The sequence below is a fragment of the Acipenser ruthenus genome, unplaced genomic scaffold, assembly GCF_902713425.1.
Source record: "Acipenser ruthenus unplaced genomic scaffold, fAciRut3.2 maternal haplotype, whole genome shotgun sequence".
NCBI lineage: Eukaryota > Metazoa > Chordata > Actinopteri > Acipenseriformes > Acipenseridae > Acipenser > Acipenser ruthenus.
In genome coordinates, this window is record NW_026707833.1 from 166,082 (window position 1) to 186,913 (window position 20,832).

At 43.9% G+C, this 20,832-nt stretch overlaps 1 protein-coding gene across 5 annotated transcripts in view; it reads left to right on the forward strand.

Annotated features, from left to right (window-relative positions):
- Positions 1-16,983, forward strand: part of LOC131728382 (nuclear body protein SP140-like protein) — a 28,682-nt gene extending 11,699 nt beyond the window's left edge. For 4 of the 5 annotated variants that reach the window (XM_059019397.1, XM_059019400.1, XM_059019396.1 and 1 more), the window contains 13 exons: positions 308-436; positions 1,692-1,825; positions 2,701-2,757; positions 3,338-3,397; positions 4,432-4,465; positions 5,458-5,571; positions 8,170-8,309; positions 8,656-8,721; positions 9,031-9,152; positions 9,888-9,996; positions 11,851-11,925; positions 14,205-14,348; positions 14,891-16,983. In XM_059019397.1, coding sequence (XP_058875380.1) covers positions 308-436; positions 1,692-1,825; positions 2,701-2,757; positions 3,338-3,397; positions 4,432-4,465; positions 5,458-5,571; positions 8,170-8,309; positions 8,656-8,721; positions 9,031-9,152; positions 9,888-9,996; positions 11,851-11,925; positions 14,205-14,348; positions 14,891-14,974 — 1,268 coding nt within the window. In that variant the 3' untranslated portion in view covers positions 14,975-16,983. The remainder of the gene's footprint in view (positions 1-307; positions 437-1,691; positions 1,826-2,700; positions 2,758-3,337; positions 3,398-4,431; positions 4,466-5,457; positions 5,572-8,169; positions 8,310-8,655; positions 8,722-9,030; positions 9,153-9,887; positions 9,997-11,850; positions 11,926-14,204; positions 14,349-14,890) is intronic. The other variant, XM_059019398.1, reaches the window with a different exon arrangement.
- The last annotated feature ends 3,849 nt before the right edge of the window (positions 16,984-20,832 follow it).

Consider the following 20,832-nt stretch of genomic DNA (forward strand, 5'->3'; position numbering starts at 1 on the left):
TTGAGAAGGCTATGTACAACATATATAAGGCTAAACTTGACTAATTTGGGTTTTGCGCTCCTCTTTTGACTCTTAAATGCCAGCGCTGAATTCCCCGTTCCATTGAGATCATGTGACAGCCTTTCCAGCTAGCCCCGCCCACTCTATCCAAACAGAGAGAGTGGGCGGGGCTGGCAGAGCTGCCATCTCAGGTTCTGATTGGTAGGAGGGAAGGCTGTCCGGCAGTTAGCCCCACCCACTCCGACGGGGAGTCTGATTCCCAGCTCTGAAGAAGGCAATCAGTGGTTCTGTTTTGTTTTTATTTCAGGTTCGTTTTCGCAGGGCGGGTCGAAGGAGGACAAACAGCCCATTTGGACCTTCCCCCTTTACAGAACCACCCTTCCGGTCACCTGCGGACAGAAGCAAGGCAGCCTGCACAGGGAGAGACTGAGCAAAGGTGACGGCAGAGTACTGCTCAATATCAGGGTCTAGCGCTGTATATTATAAAGACATTTCAGAGGGCTGGATCGCATCAATATCAGGGTCTAGCGCTGTATATTATAAAGACATTTCAGAGGGCTGGATCGCATCGATATCAGGGTCTAGTGCTGTATATTATAAAGACATTTCAGAGGGCTGGATCGCATCGATATCAGGGTCTAGCGCTGTATATTATAAAGACATTTCAGAGGGCTGGATCGCATCAATATCAGGGTCTAGCGCTGTATATTATAAAGACATTTCAGAGGGCTGGATCGCATCGATATCAGGGTCTAGCGCTGTATATTATAAAGACATTTCAGAGGGCTGGATCGCATCAATATCAGGGTCTAGTGCTGTATATTATAAAGACATTTCAGAGGGCTGGATCGCATCAATATCAGGGTCTAGCGCTGTATATTATAAAGACATTTCAGAGGGCTGGATCGCATCGATATCAGGGTCTAGTGCTGTATATTATAAAGACATTTCAGAGGGCTGGATCGCATCGATATCAGGGTCTAGCGCTGTATATTATAAAGACATTTCAGAGGGCTGGATCGCATCAATATCAGGGTCTAGCGCTGTATATTATAAAGACATTTCAGAGGGCTGGATCGCATCAATATTAGGGTCTAGCGCTGTATATTATAAAGACATTTCAGAGGGCTGGATCGCATCAATATCAGGGTCTAGCGCTGTATATTATAAAGACATTTCAGAGGGCTGGATCGCATCAATATCAGGGTCTAGTGCTGTATATTATAAAGACATTTCAGAGGGCTGGATCGCATCAATATCAGGGTCTAGCGCTGTATATTATAAAGACATTTCAGAGGGCTGGATCGCATCAATATCAGGGTCTAGCGCTGTATATTATAAAGACATTTCAGAGGGCTGGATCGCATCAATATCAGGGTCTAGTGCTGTATATTATAAAGACATTTCAGAGGGCTGGATCGCATCAATATCAGGGTCTAGCGCTGTATATTATAAAGACATTTCAGAGGGCTGGATCGCATCAATATCAGGGTCTAGCGCTGTATATTATAAAGACATTTCAGAGGGCTGGATCGCATCAATATCAGGGTCTAGCGCTGTATATTATAAAGACATTTCAGAGGGCTGGATCTCATCAATATCAGGGTCTAGCGCTGTATATTATAAAGACATTTCAGGGGGCTGGATCGCATCAATATCTGGGTCTAGCGCTATGTATTGCTGTGTTTTAGGGGAGCCCTGTGTGTCAGTCGAGGGTCGATGGTTCAGCCCCTCAGAATTTGAGGAGTTGGCGGGACGGGGGAGCAGCAAAAATTGGAAAAAAAGCATCTACTGCAACCGCACCCCACTGAGCAAACTGTTTGAGGTAAGATAGGGAACAGTGCTTACCAGACCTCTCTGTGCTTTACAATGCTTCCCTATGCTTTACCAGACCTCTCTGTGCTTTACAATGCTTCCCTATGCTTTACCAGACCTCTCTGTGCTTTACAATGCTTCCCTATGCTTTACCAGACCTCTCTGTGCTTTACAATGCTTCCCTATGCTTTACCAGACCTCTCTGTGCTTTACAATGCTTCCCTATGCTTTACCAGACCTCTCTGTGCTTTACAATGCTTCCCTATGCTTTACCAGACCTCTCTGTGCTTTACAATGCTTCCCTATGCTTTACCACACCTCTCTGTGCTTTACAATGCTTCTCTATGCTTTACCAGACCCCTCTGTGCTTTACAATGCTTCCCTATGCTTTACCAGACCTCTCTGTGCTTTACAATGCTTCCCTATGCTTTACCAGACCTCTCTGTGCTTTACAATGCTTCCCTATGCTTTACCAGACCTCTCTGTGCTTTACAATGCTTCCCTATGCTTTACCAGACCTCTCTGTGCTTTACAATGCTTCCCTATGATTTACCAGACCTCTCTGTGCTTTACAATGCTTCCCTATGCTTTACCAGACCTCTCTGTGCTTTACAATGCTTCCCTATGCTTTACCAGACCTCTCTGTGCTTTACAATGCTTCCCTATGCTTTACCAGACCTCTCTGTGCTTTACAATGCTTCCCTATGCTTTACCACACCTCTCTGTGCTTTGTTACACTTTGCTGTGCTTTTACTGTGGGACACATTTTTTTATAAGCCTGTCGTGACACTGCGTATGTACCATCGCCTGCACTATATCCCCCGCCCCAGCAGGGGGCAGTAATGAATCAGTGATTTTGAAAGACTCTTGTGTGTTCTATTACAGGGGGGTCACCTTACATCTCCACCCCTTAAAAGGAGAAAACCAGGCACAGCAACTGGGGTACGTGAAGATTTAAACACAAATAAAAAAATAACGTTTTCTGGGTAAAAAGGGCAGCAGTGTGGAGTAGCGGTCAGGGGCTCTGGACTCTTGACCGGAGGGTCGTGGGTTCAATCCCAGGTGGGGGGCACTGCTGCTGTACCCTTGAGCAAGGTACTTTACCTAGATTGCTCCAGTAAAAACCCAACTGTATAAATGGGGAATTGTATGTAAAAAATAATGTGATATCTTGTAACAATTGTAAGTCGCCCTGGATAAGGGCATCGGCTAAGAGGCTAACCCAGGCTAGGAGGCTGTGTGGTCCAGTGGTTAAAGAAAAGGGCTTGTAACCAGGAGGTCCCCGGTTCAAATCCCCACCTCAGCCACTGACTCATTGTGTGACCCTGAGCAAGTCACTTCACCTCCTTGTGCTCCGTCTTTCGGGTGAGACGTAGTTGTAAGTGACTCTGCAGCTGATGCATAGTTCACACACCCTAGTCTCTGTAAGTCGCCTTGGATAAAGGCGTCTGCTAAATAAACTAATAATAATAATAAATAAATAATAAAATCGTACAAATATATCTTTTTTTTTTTTTAACAGGAGGGACGAGCTAAATCTCAGACACCCCTGAAGAGAAATCTACCTGAAGCAAGTGATGAAGTAAGTCTAGTATTATAAAAACTAGACTCTGTACAATAAATATGAGACAGGATCAAGCAGACATATTAACTGATTTAGAGACAGAGTCAAGCAGAGATATGAACTGATATAGAGACAGAGTCAAGCAGAGATATGAACTGATATAGAGACAGAGTCAAGCAGAGATATGAACTGATAGAGAGACAGAGTCAAGCAGAGATATGAACTGATATAGAGACAGAGTCAAGCAGACATGAACTGATATAGAGACAGAGTCAAGCAGAGATACGAACTGATAGAGACAGTCAAGCAGAGATATGAACTGATATAGAGACAGAGTCAAGCAGAGATATGAACTGATATAGAGACAGAGTCAAGCAGAGATATGAACTGATATAGAGACAGAGTCAAGCAGAGATATGAACTGATATAGACAGAGTCAAGCAGAGACATGAACTGATATAGAGACAGAGTCAAGCAGAGATATGAACTGATATAGAGACAGAGTCAAGCAGAGATATGAACTGATAGAGACAGAGTCAAGCAGAGATATGAACTGATATAGAGACAGAGTCAAGTAGAGATATGATCTGATATAGAGACAGAGTCAAGCAGACATATGAACTGATATAGAGACAGTCAAGCAGAGATATGAACTGATATAGAGACAGAGTCAAGCAGAGATATGAACTGATATAGACAGAGTCAAGCAGAGACATGAACTGATATAGAGACAGAGTCAAGCAGAGATATGAACTGATATAGAGACAGAGTCAAGCAGAGATATGAACTGATATAGAGACAGAGTCAAGCAGAGATATGAACTGATATAGAGACAGAGTCAAGCAGACATGAACTGATATAGAGACAGTCAAGCAGACATATGAACTGATATAGAGACAGTCAAGCAGAGATATGAACTGATATAGAGACAGAGTCAAGCAGAGATATGAACTGATATAGAGACAGAGTCAAGCAGAGATATGAACTGATATAGAGACAGAGTCAAGCAGAGATATGAACTGATATATCTGTGTTTCTTTTTGTTTTTTCAGAGCACAAACAGTCCGATAAAGTTCACACCGTTAGGTAATGTGGTCTCTGACATTTTTTTTTTTAAATACCAACCCCCCCCCATTATGAAATGCCCAGTTTGAACCCACTCTGTCTGTCTGTCTGTCTGTCTGTCCTCAACTTGAAGAAATTACACTAATAACTAACTATGCTTTTTTTTTTTAAAAGTCTCTTATTTTGTATTACTGTTTTTATATGATCGTTGTTGTTTTTTTTTTTTTTTTCCTGTATCGTGTTATTTCTCTTCACCTTCCCCCTCTTCTCAGGACCCCTCTTTGAAAACAGAACGTATATATCAAAGGTTGAATTAATACATTTCAACACCAGAAAATAGCAAACCACATTTCATATTGTAAGCTGGGCTTGCTGGTCCAGCAGTTAGAGAAAGGGGGTCTCGATACCAGGAGGTTCAAATCCCAGCTCAGCCACTGACTCTGTGTCTGTGTGTGTGTGTGTGTGTGTGTGTGTGTGTGTGTGTGTGTGCGTGTGTGTGTGTGTGTGTGTGTGTGTGTGCGTGTGTGTGTGTGTGTGTGCGTGTGTGTGTGTGTGACCCTGAGCGAGTCGCTTCACCTCCTTGTGCTCCGTCCTTCGGATGAGACGTAAAACAAACGAGCTCCTATTGGAAGTGACTCTGCAGCAGCCAGACTCCCTGTGTGTGTGTGTGTGTGTGTGTGTGCGTGCGTGCGTGCGTGCGTGTGTGTGCGCGTGTGACCCTGAGCGAGTCGCTTCACCTCCTTGTGCTCCGTCCTTCGGATGAGACGTCAAACAAACGAGCTCCTATTGGAAGTGACTCTGCAGCAGCAGCAGCAGCAGTTGTTGATGATGCAGAGTTCACCCCCCTAGTCTCTGGAAGCAGCTTTGGAGAAAAAGCCTCCACTGAACAACTCATTAATAATAATAATAATAATAATAATAATAATAATAATAATAATAATAATAATAATAATAATAAGATATACATATTAAGGATTCATTCTTGATGGGGATTGGTTGATTTTTTCTTGCAGAATCTGATGATGATGATGATGATGAAGAAGACCTCTCCATCTTCTCTCCTGAAACTCTCCAGGTTTCTTTCGGACGTGTTCAAGGAATTCTTCACAGGGAACGCTTCGCTAGTGGTCAGTGTAATACAGAGCCATTGCAGTGCCGCTGTCTGTCTGTCTGCCATTGAAGATCATTGAGGGTATAGTTAGCACACTGTGGTCCCATTCTACCAGCCTCACCCCATTGTAGCTGCCCTATACTTGTGCTACCTATACTTGGGCAAGTGTGTGAGTTTGTACCCCTGCTCAAACTCCTGGCTCCTGATCATTTCAATATTAATAACACTAGACTTCATTGAGGGGAGCTCTGAACCCCAGGACTGGGTGCAGCAGCAGCAGGGCTAGTGTGAGTTTGTAACCCTGCTCAAACTCCTGGCTCCTGATCATTTCAATATTAATAACACTAGACTTCATTGAGGGGAGCTCTGAACCCCAGGACTGGGTGCAGCAGCAGCAGCAGGGCTAGTGTGAGTTTCTAACCCTGCTCAAACTCCTGGCTCCTGATCATTTCAATATTAATAACACTAGACTTCATTGAGGGGAGCTCTGAACCCCTGGACTGGGTGCAGCAGCAGCAGCAGCAGCAGGGCTAGTGTGAGTTTGTAACCCTGCTCAAACTCCTGGCTCCTGATCATTTCAATATTAATAATACTAGACTTCATTGAGGGGAGCTCTGAACCCCAGGACTGGGTGCAGCAGCAGCAGCAGCAGGGCTAGTGTGAGTTTCTAACCCTGCTCAAACTCCTGGCTCCTGATCATTTCAATATTAATAACACTAGACTTCATTGAGGGGAGCTCTGAACCCCTGGACTGGGTGCAGCAGCAGCAGCAGCAGCAGCAGGGCTAGTGTGAGTTTGTAACCCTGCTCAAACTCCTGGCTCCTGATCATTTCAATATTAATAATACTAGACTTCACTGAGGGGAGCTCTGAACCCCAGGACTGGGTGCAGCAGCAGCAGCAGCAGGGCTAGTGTGAGTTTGTAACCCTGCTCAAACTCCTGGCTCCTGATCATTTCAATATTAATAACACTAGACTTCATTGAGGGGAGCTCTGAACCCCAGGACTGGGTGCAGCAGCAGCAGCAGCAGGGCTAGTGTGAGTTTCTAACCCTGCTCAAACTCCTGGCTCCTGATCATTTCAATATTAATAACACTAGACTTCATTGAGGGGAGCTCTGAACCCCTGGACTGGGTGCAGCAGCAGCAGCAGCAGCAGCAGGGCTAGTGTGAGTTTGTAACCCTGCTCAAACTCCTGGCTCCTGATCATTTCAATATTAATAATAATAACAGACTTCATCGAGGGGAGCTCTGAACCCCAGGACTGGGTGCAGCAGCAGCAGCAGGGCTAGTGTGAGTTTGTAACCCTGCTCAAACTCCTGGCTCCTGATCATTTCAATATTAAAAACACTAGACTTCATTGAGGAGAGCTCTGAACCCCAGGACTAGGTGCAGCAGCAGCAGCAGCAGCAGGGCTAGTGTGAGTTTGTAACCCTGCTCAAACTCCTGGCTCCTGATCATTTCAATATTAATAACACTAGACTTCATTGAGGGGAGCTCTGAACCCCAGGACTGGGTGCAGCAGCAGCAGCAGCAGCAGGGCTAGTGTGAGTTTCTAACCCTGCTCAAACTCCTGGCTCCTGATCATTTCAATATTAATAACACTAGACTTCATTGAGGGGAGCTCTGAACCCCAGGACTGGGTGCAGCAGCAGCAGCAGCAGCAGGGCTAGTGTGAGTTTGTAACCCTGCTCAAACTCCTGGCTCCTGATCATTTCAATATTAATAACACTAGACTTCATTGAGGGGAGCTCTGAACCCCAGGACTGGGTGCAGCAGCAGCAGCAGCAGCAGGGCTAGTGTGAGTTTCTAACCCTGCTCAAACTCCTGGCTCCTGATCATTTCAATATTAATAACACTAGACTTCATTGAGGGGAGCTCTGAACCCCAGGACTGGGTGCAGCAGCAGCAGCAGGGCTAGTGTGAGTTTGTAACCCTGCTCAAACTCCTGGCTCCTGATCATTTCAATATTAATAATACTAGACTTCATTGAGGGGAGCTCTGAACCCCAGGACTGGGTGCAGCAGCAGCAGCAGCAGGGCTAGTGTGAGTTTCTAACCCTGCTCAAACTCCTGGCTCCTGATCATTTCAATATTAATAATACTAGACTTCATTGAGGGGAGCTCTGAACCCCAGGACTGGGTGCAGCAGCAGCAGGGCTAGTGTGAGTTTGTAACCCTGCTCAAACTCCTGGCTCCTGATCATTTCAATATTAATAACACTAGACTTCATTGAGGGGAGCTCTGAACCCCAGGACTGGGCGCAGCAGCAGCAGCAGCAGCAGGGCTAGTGTGAGTTTGTAACCCTGCTCAAACTCCTGGCTCCTGATCATTTCAATATTAATAATACTAGACTTCACTGAGGGGAGCTCTGAACCCCAGGACTGGGCGCAGCAGCAGCAGCAGCAGCAGGGCTAGTGTGAGTTTGTAACCCTGCTCAAACTCCTGGCTCCTGATCATTTCAATATTAATAATACTAGACTTCATTGAGGGGAGCTCTGAACCCCAGGACTGGGCGCAGCAGCAGCAGCAGCAGCAGCAGCAGGGCTGGTGTGTGAGTTTTGAAGGTTGTGTGTGATGCTGTCTCTCTGTCTCTCTCCTGGTTTGCTGTTTGCAGGGACATGTGGAAAGTGTATCCGTACCCCAGAAAGCTGGCTGACCCCCCACGACTTCACCAGGATGGACGGGAGGGTGGCTGACAAGTCTTGGAGGAAAAGCATCCTCTGTAAAGGGAAGCCTCTAAACTATCTCATAAAGGTGAGAGTCCGGGGCTTGAGGAACCTGCTTCGCGGCTGCCCGTCGCTCCCGGCAACGGTTGCCCGCGGCAACACAAGCAGGCTGAGCGCGGCTGTCTGGTCGGCCAAGCTGGCTACAGAGGAAACGCATCATCACGTAGCCAGGATGTGCTGGAACTGTTTTGTTTTGTCGGGCTGTGATGAATCGTGTGAAAATTGATTTATATTTTAAAAAAAAAACTAAGAAGCAACTTTAGCTCCAAAAAGATAATAATAATAATAATAATAATAATATTAAAATGTTGTAAGCCTTCTGACTTTGAGTGAGGACAAAGATTTATTTATTTTTTCGTTTTTTTGCTTTTCAGAAAGAAATCCTAGTGATTCATTCTCTTCTGTGCAAATGCCATAACTGCGAGGATTTAACTGGCTGGGTGAGTGACTTTTTATAATTACACTGAGATCACTAGACTGGATTGAATTACATTGAGATCACTAGACTAGACTGGATTGAATTACATTGAGATCACTAGACTGGATTGAATTACATTGAGATCACTAGACTAGACTGGATTGAATTACATTGAGATCACTAGACTGGATTGAATTACATTGAGATCACTAGACTAGACTGGATTGAATTACATTGAGATCGCTAGACTAGACTGGATTGAATTACATTGAGATCACTAGACTAGACTGGATTATAATTACATTGGAACTCCTGTGTGTTTTTTCCACAGCAAGACAATGATGACGAGTGTACGGTCTGCTCCCACGGAGGGAGTCTCATCTGCTGTGACCTGTGCCCCCTGGCCTTCCACGCAGACTGCCACGTTCCCACGGCAGAGGAACCAGCCTCCAGGTCAGCCCCAAGTTGAAAGCTCGATTTCAGAGACTTCTGTGCGGTCCAGTGGTTAAAGTCCAGGGCTTGTAAGCAGAAGATCACCGGTTCAAATCCCACCTCTGAAACTGACTGACCCCCTGCGTGTGTCCGTGCGTGTGTGTGCGTGTGACCCTGAGCGAGTCGCTTCACCTCCTTGTGCTCCGTCCTTCGGATGAGACGTCAAACAAACAAGCTCCTATTGGAAGTGACTCTGCATATAATGCACAGTTCACAGCCTACCTCTGTAAAGTGAAAGGCGCTATATAAAATAGATATTATTAATATTATTACCTTCCTTGAAGGCAAGGTGAGCAAACTCAGAACTTCCCTTAACCCCCGGAGACGATTCCCTAATAAAGTGGCCGGACCCCACCTTGCTGCTGCGATTTCATCATCATCATCATCATCATCATCATCATCATCATTATTATTATTATTGGTTTGGATGGGCAGCGGTGTGGAGTAGCGGTCAGGGGCTCTGGACTCTTGACCGGAGGGTCGTGGGTTCAATCCCAGGTGGGGGACACTGCTGCTGTACCCTTGAGCAAGGTACTTTACCTAGATTGCTCCAGTAAAACCCAACTGTATAAATGGGGAATTGTATGTAAAAATAACGTGATATCTTGTAACAATTGTAAGTCGCCCTGGATAAGGGCGTCTGCTAAGAAATAAATAATAATAATACTTATTATTTTGTTGTGTTTTTTGTTTCAGTGGTAAATGGTTCTGCTCCTTCTGCAAAATCGAGGTTCAGCAGACGCCTCGGAACCGCTGTCAAACCAAGACGGATGTTCTGGCTCTGGAGATCAGAACGCAGCTGCTGGTGAGTGAAGCGGAAAATCAATTCATCCGTCCTCCGATAATGTGAGCAGCCTGGACTCCTGCAGGCGTCGTATTGTGTACCGTCCTGACCAGCCTGTCGGTGACATCATCCCCCCCACCCCCCCCATCGCCACGGCAACGCGTTCACAGTCAGAGGACCGTGACGCAGACCACCAGCATGCGCGGGACAGGAATTAGCAAGTTTCCATGACAATGGGAGAGCGCTTTCCCGGGTCCGGAGCCCGGTTAGGAGCGCCGGTGTGAAAGGGGCTTTCAGATCAAGCTTCTCGTCCGGGTAAAGGAGAGGTTTTTAAAGAAAAAAAACACACGCACGCACGCACACACACACACACGCATGCACACGCACACACACACGCACACACACACACACATGCACACGCACACACACACGCACACACACACACACATGCACACGCACACACATACGCACGCGCGCGCGCGCGGCAACAGCAGCAGCATTGTGTGAAAACTTTTGAAAATGTCCCTTCATCATTTTCTTCATCTTCTTCTTCTCCTCCTCCTCCTCCTCCTTCTTCATCATCATCATCATCATCATCTTCTTCATCTTCTTCTTCATCTTCTTCTTCTCCTCCTCCTCCTCCTCCTTCTTCATCATCATCATCATCATCATCTTCTTCATCTTCTTCTTCATCTTCTTCTCCTCCTCCTCCTCCTTCTTCTTCATCGTCTTTCTTCATCATCATCTTCTTCATCTTCTTCTTCATCTTCTTCTTCTCCTCCTCCTCCTCCTCCTTCTTCATCATCATCATCTTCATCATCATCATCATCTTCTTCATCTTCTTCTTCATCTTCTTCTCCTCCTCCTCCTCCTTCTTCTTCATCGTCTTTCTTCATCATCATCTTCTTCATCTTCTTCTTCATCTTCTTCTTCTCCTCCTCCTCCTCCTCCTTCTTCATCATCATCATCTTCATCATCATCATCATCTTCTTCATCTTCTTCTTCATCTTCTTTCTTCTTCATCATCTTCAGCTCCTTCCTCCTTCATCATCATTTTTCTTGTTCATCATCTTCCTCTTCATCTTCCTCTTCATCACCATCTTCATCATCATCTTCCTTCTTCATCATCATCTTCATCTTCCATCTTCTTCATAATCTTCCTTCTTCATCTTCCTCTTCATCATCATCATCTTCGTCACCTTCATCATCTTCCTTCTTCATCTTCCTTCTTCTTCTTCATCATCTTCCTTCATCATCTTCCTTCTTCATCTTCCTCTTCATCATCATCTTCCTTCTTCTTCTTCATAATCTTCCTCCTTCATCGTCATCTTCATCATCTTCCTTCTTCTTCATCATCTTCATCTTCCATCTTCTTCATAATCTTCCTCCTTCATCGTCATCTTCATCATCTTCCTTCTTCTTCATCATCTTCATCTTCCATCTTCTTCATAATCTTCCTCCTTCATCGTCATCTTCATCATCTTCCTTCTTCTTCATCATCTTCATCTTCCATCTTCTTCATAATCTTCCTCCTTCATCGTCATCTTCATCATCTTCCTCTTCTTCATCATCTTCCTTCATCATCTTCCTTCTTCATCTTCCTCTTCATCTTCCTCTTCTTCATCATCTTCCTTCTTCATCTTCATCATCTTCCTTATTCATCTTCTTATTCATCATCTTCGTCATCATCTTCCTTCTTCATCTTCCTTCATCTTCCTCTCCATCTTCCTCTTCATCATCATCTTCCTCCTTCTTCTTCATCATCTTCCTCCTTCATCATCTTCTTCATCATCTTCCTTCATCATCTTCATCATCTTTCTTCTCCCTCTCCCTCTCCTCCTCCTCCTCCTCCTCATTATTTTTCATTGTTTTCAGGAGTGCCAGTATCTCTTGCTCAGGCTGTACAGCTCAAAGGACAGCGGGATCTTCTGTCCCAATCCCTGCCACACGGTCAGTAGTAACGGGACGTCCGATCCCAGCGCTCCCCCACCCGGTCCTGGGGACCCCCTGTCTCTGCTGGCTTTCTGTTCCAACTGAGCCCTCAGTTATTTAACTAGACCCTTAATTGAACTGATCATGTGCTTAATTAGACCTGCTTTACAATGCTTCCCTATGCTTTAGCAGACCTCTCTGTGCTTTACAATGCTTCCCTATGCTTTACCACACCTCTCTGTGCTTTACAATGCTACCCTATGCTTTACCAGACCTCTCTGTGCTTTACAATGCTTCCCTATGCTTTACCACACCTCTCTGTGCTTTACAATGCTTCCCTATGCTTTACCAGACCTCTCTGTGCTTTACAATGCTTCCCTATGCTTTACCACACCTCTCTGTGCTTTACAATGCTTCCCTATGCTTTACCAGACCTCTCTGCGCTTTACAATGCTTCCCTATGCTTTACCAGACCTCTCTGTGCTTTACAATGCTTCCCTATGCTTTACCAGACCTCTCTGTGCTTTACAATGCTTCCCTATGCTTTACCAGACCTCTCTGTGCTTTACAATGCTTCCCTATGCTTTACCACACCTCTCTGTGCTTTACAATGCTTCCCTATGCTTTACCAGACCTCTCTGTGCTTTACAATGCTTCCCTATGCTTTACCACACCTCTCTGTGCTTTACAATGCTTCCCTATGCTTTACCAGACCTCTCTGCGCTTTACAATGCTTCCCTATGCTTTACCAGACCTCTCTGCGCTTTACAATGCTTCCCTATGCTTTACCACACCTCTCTGTGCTTTACAATGCTTCCCTATGCTTTACCACACCTCTCTGTGCTTTACAATGCTTCCCTATGCTTTACCACACCTCTCTGTGCTTTACAATGCTTCCCTATGCTTTACCAGACCTCTCTGTGCTTTACAATGCTTTCCTATGCTTTACCAGACATCTCCGTGCTTTACAATGCTTCCCTATGCTTTACCAGACCTCTCTGTGCTTTACAATGCTTCCCTATGCTTTACCAGACCTCTCTGTGCTTTACAATGCTTCCCTATGCTTTACCAGACCTCTCTGTGCTTTACAATGCTTCCCTATGCTTTACCAGACCTCTCTGTGCTTTACAATGCTTCCCTATGCTTTACCAGACCTCTCTGTGCTTTACAATGCTTCCCTATGCTTTACCAGACCTCTCTGTGCTTTACAATGCTTCCCTGTGCTTTACCAGACCTGTCTGTGCTTTACAATGCTTCTCTATGCTTTACCAGACCTCTCTGTGCTTTACAATGCTTCCCTATGCTTTACCAGACCTCTCTGTGCTTTACAATGCTTCCCTATGCTTTACCAGACCTCTCTGTGCTTCACAATGCTTCCCTATGCTTTACCACACCTCTCTGTGCTTTACAATGCTTCCCTATGCTTTACCAGACCTCTCTGTGCTTTACAATGCTTCCCTATGCTTTACCAGACCTCTCTGTGCTTTACAATGCTTCCCTATGCTTTACCAGACCTCTCTGTGCTTTACAATGCTTCCCTATGCTTTACCAGACCTCTCTGTGCTTTACAATGCTTCCCTATGCTTTACCAGACCTCTCTGTGCTTTACAATGCTTCCCTATGCTTTACCAGACCTCTCTGTGCTTTACAATGCTTCCCTATGCTTTACCAGACCTCTCTGTGCTTTACAATGCTTCCCTATGCTTTACCAGACCTCCCTGTGCTTTACAATGCTTCCCTATGCTTTACCAGACCTCTCTGTGCTTTACAATGCTTCCCTGTGCTTTACCACACCTCTCTGTGCTTTACAATGCTTCCCTATGCTTTACCAGACCTCTCTGTGCTTTACAATGCTTCCCTGTGCTTTACCACACCTCTCTGTGCTTTACAATGCTTCCCTATGCTTTACCAGACCTCTCTGTGCTTTACAATGCTTCCCTATGCTTTACCAGACCTCTCTGTGCTTTACAATGCTTCCCTATGCTTTACCAGACCTCTCTGTGCTTTACAATGCTTCCCTATGCTTTACCAGACCTCTCTGTGCTTTACAATGCTTCCCTATGCTTTACCAGACCTCTCTGTGCTTTACAATGCTTCCCTGTGCTTTACCAGACCTCTCTGTGCTTTACAATGCTTCCCTATGCTTTACCAGACCTCTCTGTGCTTTACAATGCTTCCCTATGCTTTACCAGACCTCTCTGTGCTTTACAATGCTTCCCTATGCTTTACCAGACCTCTCTGTGCTTTACAATGCTTCCCTTTCCCATTGCCCCCTCTGCTCTCTCCTCTTTCCCCAGGTGGAGGGCTACACTGACTTCATTGACATGCCCATGTGGCTGGACAAGGTCAAGGAGAAGCTGGCCAGCGATCGCTACTCCACGGTGGGGGAGTTCGTGAGAGATGTTAACCTGATCTTCCAAAACTGTGCCCAGCTGCACAAGGTGGAGCCTCCAGCCCTTTCGAATCACATTTCTCAAGATATCACCCGCACCCCCTTCCAGTGTGGGGAGCAATGCATTACTGTAATCCGATTAACATTTTAAAGTAACTTGCTAGAAAAATGCCGTTGTAGTAAAACCTGGAATGCATCACGCTGCTGTTCAATAGGAGTCTGATTCCCAGCCCTGATCTCTCTGTCTAAATATCCCAGAGTTCCCAGCAATATCCTGTAGCTCTCTTCACTATAAAATCAGCTACAAACCTCCTTCAACCAAAGTCTATCTACAGGGCTGGGAATCAGACTCCCGCTGCACAGCAGTGTGATCCAGTCCTGGTTTCACTAGGAGTTTAATAATAAGACACACCTGAGCTTGTTAGCTAGACACACTGGGGGCTGATCAAGCTGGTAGCAGTAAAACCTGGACTGGATCACAATGCTGTGCAATAGGAGTCTGATTCCCAGCCCTGGACCTGGTTTGTTTAGCAAACAAGAAAATAAACTAATAATAATTTTCTCTTTCTCCCCCCCCCCCCCCCCCCCCAGGATAATCGGTATGGCAAAATGGGCCAGAAACTCCACTCTGTGTTCGAGGAAAACTTCAAAAATGTTTTTGGTATCGAGCAGTAAAAACTAATCCCCTGTCTGCACTGAAATGAACAGCGCCCCCAACTGCCCTGGAGGTCTATTACCTCGTTTCCATGACCACAGGATTGGCAGCCAATCATCGTCAAGCATTCCCCCTCAACGCCCATTTCTAGTCGAGTGAAGACTCGATCATTGTGAGTTTGACGGGATGTTGGCGGTCCTTTCCCAGCATGCCTTGGGGCTTGGGTCCCGTCCAAGCGTTGGCGAAACCGAATCTCTCTTTGCTTCCGATAATCAATCATTTTTAAGCATTTTGTTACTGAAACAAAAAACTAGCTCAATATTAAAGCAGGGAGGTAACCCTCCCGCTGTGGATCCAATGCTCCCGCCTCCTCGTCGCTCGGATTGGTCAGAGGGCAGCTCGGACTGGCAGCGGATTGGCCAGCTAAATCACCATGGAGGCACAGTATCGGAGGACAGCAGGGTTTTGAACCCGCGTTGAGTGGGGCATGGAAGCGAGGTAGAAGGTTTGTTATGGAGCTCAATTATAGTTCCATATATTACATATTAATTTATTTTAATTCATGCATTTCCTTTATACACAGTCCATTACAGTATCCATAGTTAACACATTTTTAATAACTAACACACTGTAATAACTCAAAATACTGCACAGTCACTTGCTTAAATGTAAATTCTATTTTAGCCTTTCTAGATAAGAAGAGACTCTGAGGTCTTGAGATCTTGTGCTGAATTCTTGTTTAGTTTGTCCCATACAAGGTGTCTCCTCGTCTTTTCGCCTGTAGAAATACTAAAAGGAACTGAATGGATTCTAATGGCAAACGTTTCCACTAGAAGTCTCTCTCAGCGTCTTCAGTGTAAATTCAATGGCAAACGTTTCCGCTAGAAGTCTCTCTCAGCGTCTTCAGTGTAAATTCAATGGCAAACGTTTCCGCTAGAAGTCTCTCTCAGCGTCTTCAGTGTAAATTCAACGGCAAACGTTTCCACTAGAAGTCTTTCTCAGCATTTTAAGCCATTGAATTTACACTGAAGACGCTGAGAGAGACTTCTAGAGGAAACGTTTGCCATTGAATTTACACTTTAGACGCTGAGAGAGACTTCTAGTGGAAACGTTTGCCATTGAATTTACACTGATCTGTGATTTCTAATTGATTGTAAATACATTTTAACCTGTTAATGAATGTAAACTAGATTGTACTAATTTTTAGCCTTCTGGTTGTTAAGATCACAATGAAAAGAGTGTATGAGACGGGAATATTGATTAGAAGTGAAGGCTGAAATATTTCCTTTGGAAGACAGACCTGAGCTTGTTAGCTAGACACACTGGGGGCTGATCAAGCTGGTAACAGTAAAACCTGGACTGGATCACACTGCTGTGCGATAGGAGTCTGATTCCCAGCCCTGATCTCTCTGTCTAAATATCCCACAGTTCCCAGCAATATCCTGTAGCTCTCTTCACTATAAAATCAGCTACAAACCTCCTTCAACCAAAGTCTATCTACAGGGCTGGGAATCAGACTCCTGCTGCACAGCAGTGTGATCCAGTCCTGGTTTCACTAGGAGTTTAATAATAAGACACACCTGAGCTTGTTAGCTAGACACACTGGGGGCTGATCAAGCTGGTAGCAGTAAAACCTGGAATGGATCACGCTGCTGTGGGATAGGAGTCGATTCCCAGCCCTGTCTGCATAGAATTCAATTACACATGGAAAAAAAATAAGACCACAGAGACGTTCTGCAAATTCAGATGCCATGGTAGTTTTGTTAAAGGGGAAGAAACTTCCAGAGGGAATAGTTCATTTTTGGCCGTCACTTCCAGGTAAAATTCCCTTTAAGAGAATTATATTTTGGAATGTTACTAATTTTTTTTTAAATTATATATTTTTTACTTTTGTATAATTATTTTTCAATGTATTTCTTAAAAAAAGATTTTTTATTGATTCAAATACAGTACACAATTCTGTTGATTTATCTATGTCTGTCAATACAGGTAAGCTAATAATATTTAAATAAAAAACAGCTGGATCGCATCAATATCAGGGTCTAGTGCTGTGTATTATAAAGACATTTCAGAGGGCTGGATCGCATCAATATCAGGGTCTAGCGCTGTATATTATAAAGACATTTCAGAGGGCTGGATCGCATCAATATCAGGGTCTAGCGCTGTATATTATAAAGACATTTCAGAGGGCTGGATCGCATCAATATCAGGGTCTAGCGCTGTATATTATAAAGACATTTCAGAGGGCTGGATCGCATCAATATCAGGGTCTAGCGCTGTATATTATAAAGACATTTCAGAGGGCTGGATCGCATCAATATCAGGGTCTAGCGCTGTATATTATAAAGACATTTCAGAGGGCTGGATCGCATCAATATCAGGGTCTAGCGCTGTATATTATAAAGACATTTCAGAGGGCTGGATCGCATCAATATCAGGGTCTAGCGCTGTATATTATAAAGACATTTCAGAGGGCTGGATCGCATCAATATCAGGGTCTAGCGCTGTGTATTATAAAGACATTTCAGAGGGCTGGATCGCATCAATATCAGGGTCTAGCGCTGTATATTATAAAGACATTTCAGAGGGCTGGATCGCATCAATATCAGGGTCTAGCGCTGTGTATTATAAAGACATTTCAGAGGGCTGGATCGCATCAATATCAGGGTCTAGCGCTGTATATTATAAAGACATTTCAGAGGGCTGGATCGCATCAATATCAGGGTCTAGCGCTGTATATTATAAAGACATTTCAGAGGGCTGGATCACATCAATATCAGGGTCTAGCGCTGTATATTATAAAGGCATTTCAGAGGGCTGGATCGCATCAATATCAGGGTCTAGCGCTGTATATTATAAAGACATTTCAGAGGGCTGGATCGCATCAATATCAGGGTCTAACGCTATAAACAACACTAATAAAGTAACAAAGTGTTCGGGTTTTTTATTTTGAATCCCCGGGGCTGGAATTTGGCGACAGGCTATTGAAATAAACCGAGATCGCGTGATGATCAGTGTTGCCAAGTCTCGCGAGAGAAAAAAAAAGAAACGCGGCTGCCTTTCAAAACAAGCCCAAAACAAGCAACCCATGTTGGTCTATGGGTGTTCCAACCCGCGACACTCAAAAAAACAAGCCCAAGCCCGCTTATATATATATATATATATATATATATATATATATATATATATATATATATATATATTTTTAGCTCGAGACATTTGCTAAAGACATAAGGGGGTTAAAAAAAAAAAAAAACACATTCACTTGGTCTTGGTGTTTACGTTTAGCGTAGTTTTTACAGCAAGGGTCTTCTCAAACAGCTGCTTTAATACTATAACAAGGGCATATAACGCAGTTCGTGGTAAGTGGTGTGATACAAAACTGTAAACCCACGAGAAATATACAACATGACGGGCACAGGAAAAAAAAAAACTATCTAAAAATAAACCAAGCCGCCCGCATTATCATTAAGGTGACCTGCACCACCGCTAACCATACAACCGCCCATCAGCCACTTACTTTCTGCCGGCTTGGAATCCGCACTGATCTCCTCCCGCAGCAATTTTTATAGCGACGTCACTTCAGGATAAACACGCTCATTAACATTTACACGTGAAATGGGGGTTTCCAATGCGAAACCGGGCGCGGGGTTTCCCGTGATTTCCATCGTTAGTTTACACGATGAGTCGATGAGATTCGCCCCGTCCCTCTCTTTTTGATTCACACGAGCAATTATCCCAAAACGCGCATGCGCATCGCCGTTTCGCTTGTAAATTGCTGTTGTGTTTTTTGGTCCTTTGTGCAAACACAAGGCGTTGTCTCTTTACCGTGGATTATGTGCAGGTCCAGACGGAATCTGCGGGGAATTTTTTGAAATTCTCCGGATCGCTTTACCTAAATTCTGCGGGAAATCAATATATTAGATTTTATTATTTATTTCTGAGCAGACGCCCTTATCCAGGGCGACTTACAATTGTTACAAGATATCACATTATTTTTACATACAATTCCCCATTTATACAGTTGGGTTTTTACTGGAGCAATCTAGGTAAAGTACCTTGCTCAAGGGTACAGCAGCAGCGTCCCCCACCTGGGATTGAACCCACGACCCTCCGGTCAAGAGTCCAGAGCCCCTGACCGCTACGCCACGCCGCTGCCCGAATTTTATGTAAAAGGTTATTTTGTTTTATGAATAAAAATAATATGAAACACTGCGATGTACATATTTGCTGTTTATTAACAAAAATGTGTATTTATCCATAATGTTGAAATCTTAAATTGTAAGATACTTAGTAAAATTGAACAAGATACTGTATTTTACTTATTAACAGTGCATGTCACATTTCAGGATAATAATAATAATAATAATAATAATAATAATAATAATAATAATAATAATAATAATAATAATAATTTCTCCAAACTCTGAAACTACAATATTTATTAAGACAGCGTTTCATAATGTTTATTTCAAATTCGGCTGAAACGATCACCTAAACCCATTAAAAAAATCTATGAAGCTGCAGAACAAAAATAAGCGTTCAGTGTTTAGAGAACTCAATTTAACCTCCAAACAAACAGCATTCAATGATTGCATCCAGTAACTATACTAATGTGATACTGTGTATGCCTGAAATAATATGATTAGTTTATCTAGCAGACACCTTTATCCAAGGCGACTTACAGAGACTCGGGTGTGTGAACTATGCATCAGCTGCAGAGTCACTTACAACTACGTCTCACCCGAAAGACGGAGCACAAGGAGGTGAAGTGACTTGCTCAGGGTCACACAGTGAGTCAGTGGCTGAGGTGGGATTTGAACCCGGGACCTCCTGGTTACAAGCCCTTTTCTTTAACCACTGGACCACACAGCCTCCTAATCATAAATAATAAATGTATACTATTTGAAACGTAGCTACTTGGAGGAATCTAAAATGAAACGACATCAGCTGATCCATAATTTATAAATATACTAATATTAATGTTGCTGTTGGCTAATTCACAAAACTTTGAAGACAAGATTTGCTTGTGTACAGTGCAAAACGGAAACACATATAATAATAATAATAATAATAATAATAATAATATATGCTTGATTTGTTTTCCTTTTCTGTTGACGTGCCTCTGAGATTTCACGTGTTCAAACGCTGTCTGCTTCTGAAGGTAATCCATCGATTGCTGACAGAATGTATTGAAAAGCAAACTCCGTCTTCATAGAAATCGCCTGGAAATTGTTGAGCACTAATTTTGATTGAAATGTATTTTTTTCCAGGCATCATTAGTGTTTTACTCGCTGTTTTTTGTCTGATTTTAGCATTTGTCTCGTTTTTACAGTACTCAGTACTGCCAGCTATCAATACTGTATGTCAAATCAAATTATTGTGCGGTGATCGTGCGACCGGAAATGCAACTGTCATCGGATTCTGCCAGTGCCATGGACACTGTAATACACACCAGCATGAATCCCGATGTAGTTAGTTTAGATTAATCTTTACTGTTTTTAGGTCTGTGTAGTGCGTGCTTATGCTAGTATTATTATTATTATTATTTATTTCTTAGCAGACGCCCTTATCCAGGACGACTTACAATTGTTACAAGATATCACATTATTTTTACATACAATTCCCCATTTATACAGTTGGGTTTTTACTGGAGCAATCTAGGTAAAGTACCTTGCTCAAGGGTACAGCAGCAGTGTCCCCCCACCTGGGATTGAACCCACGACCCTCCGGTCAAGAGTCCAGAGCCCCTGACCGCTACTCCACGCTGTGTTACTGCTGTAGTCTGACTCTATACTGAATGGTTTATTCTAGACATCATTTGAATACATTGAAACTTCACAATGCATTAGTAAGACCTCACCTAGAATATTGTGTT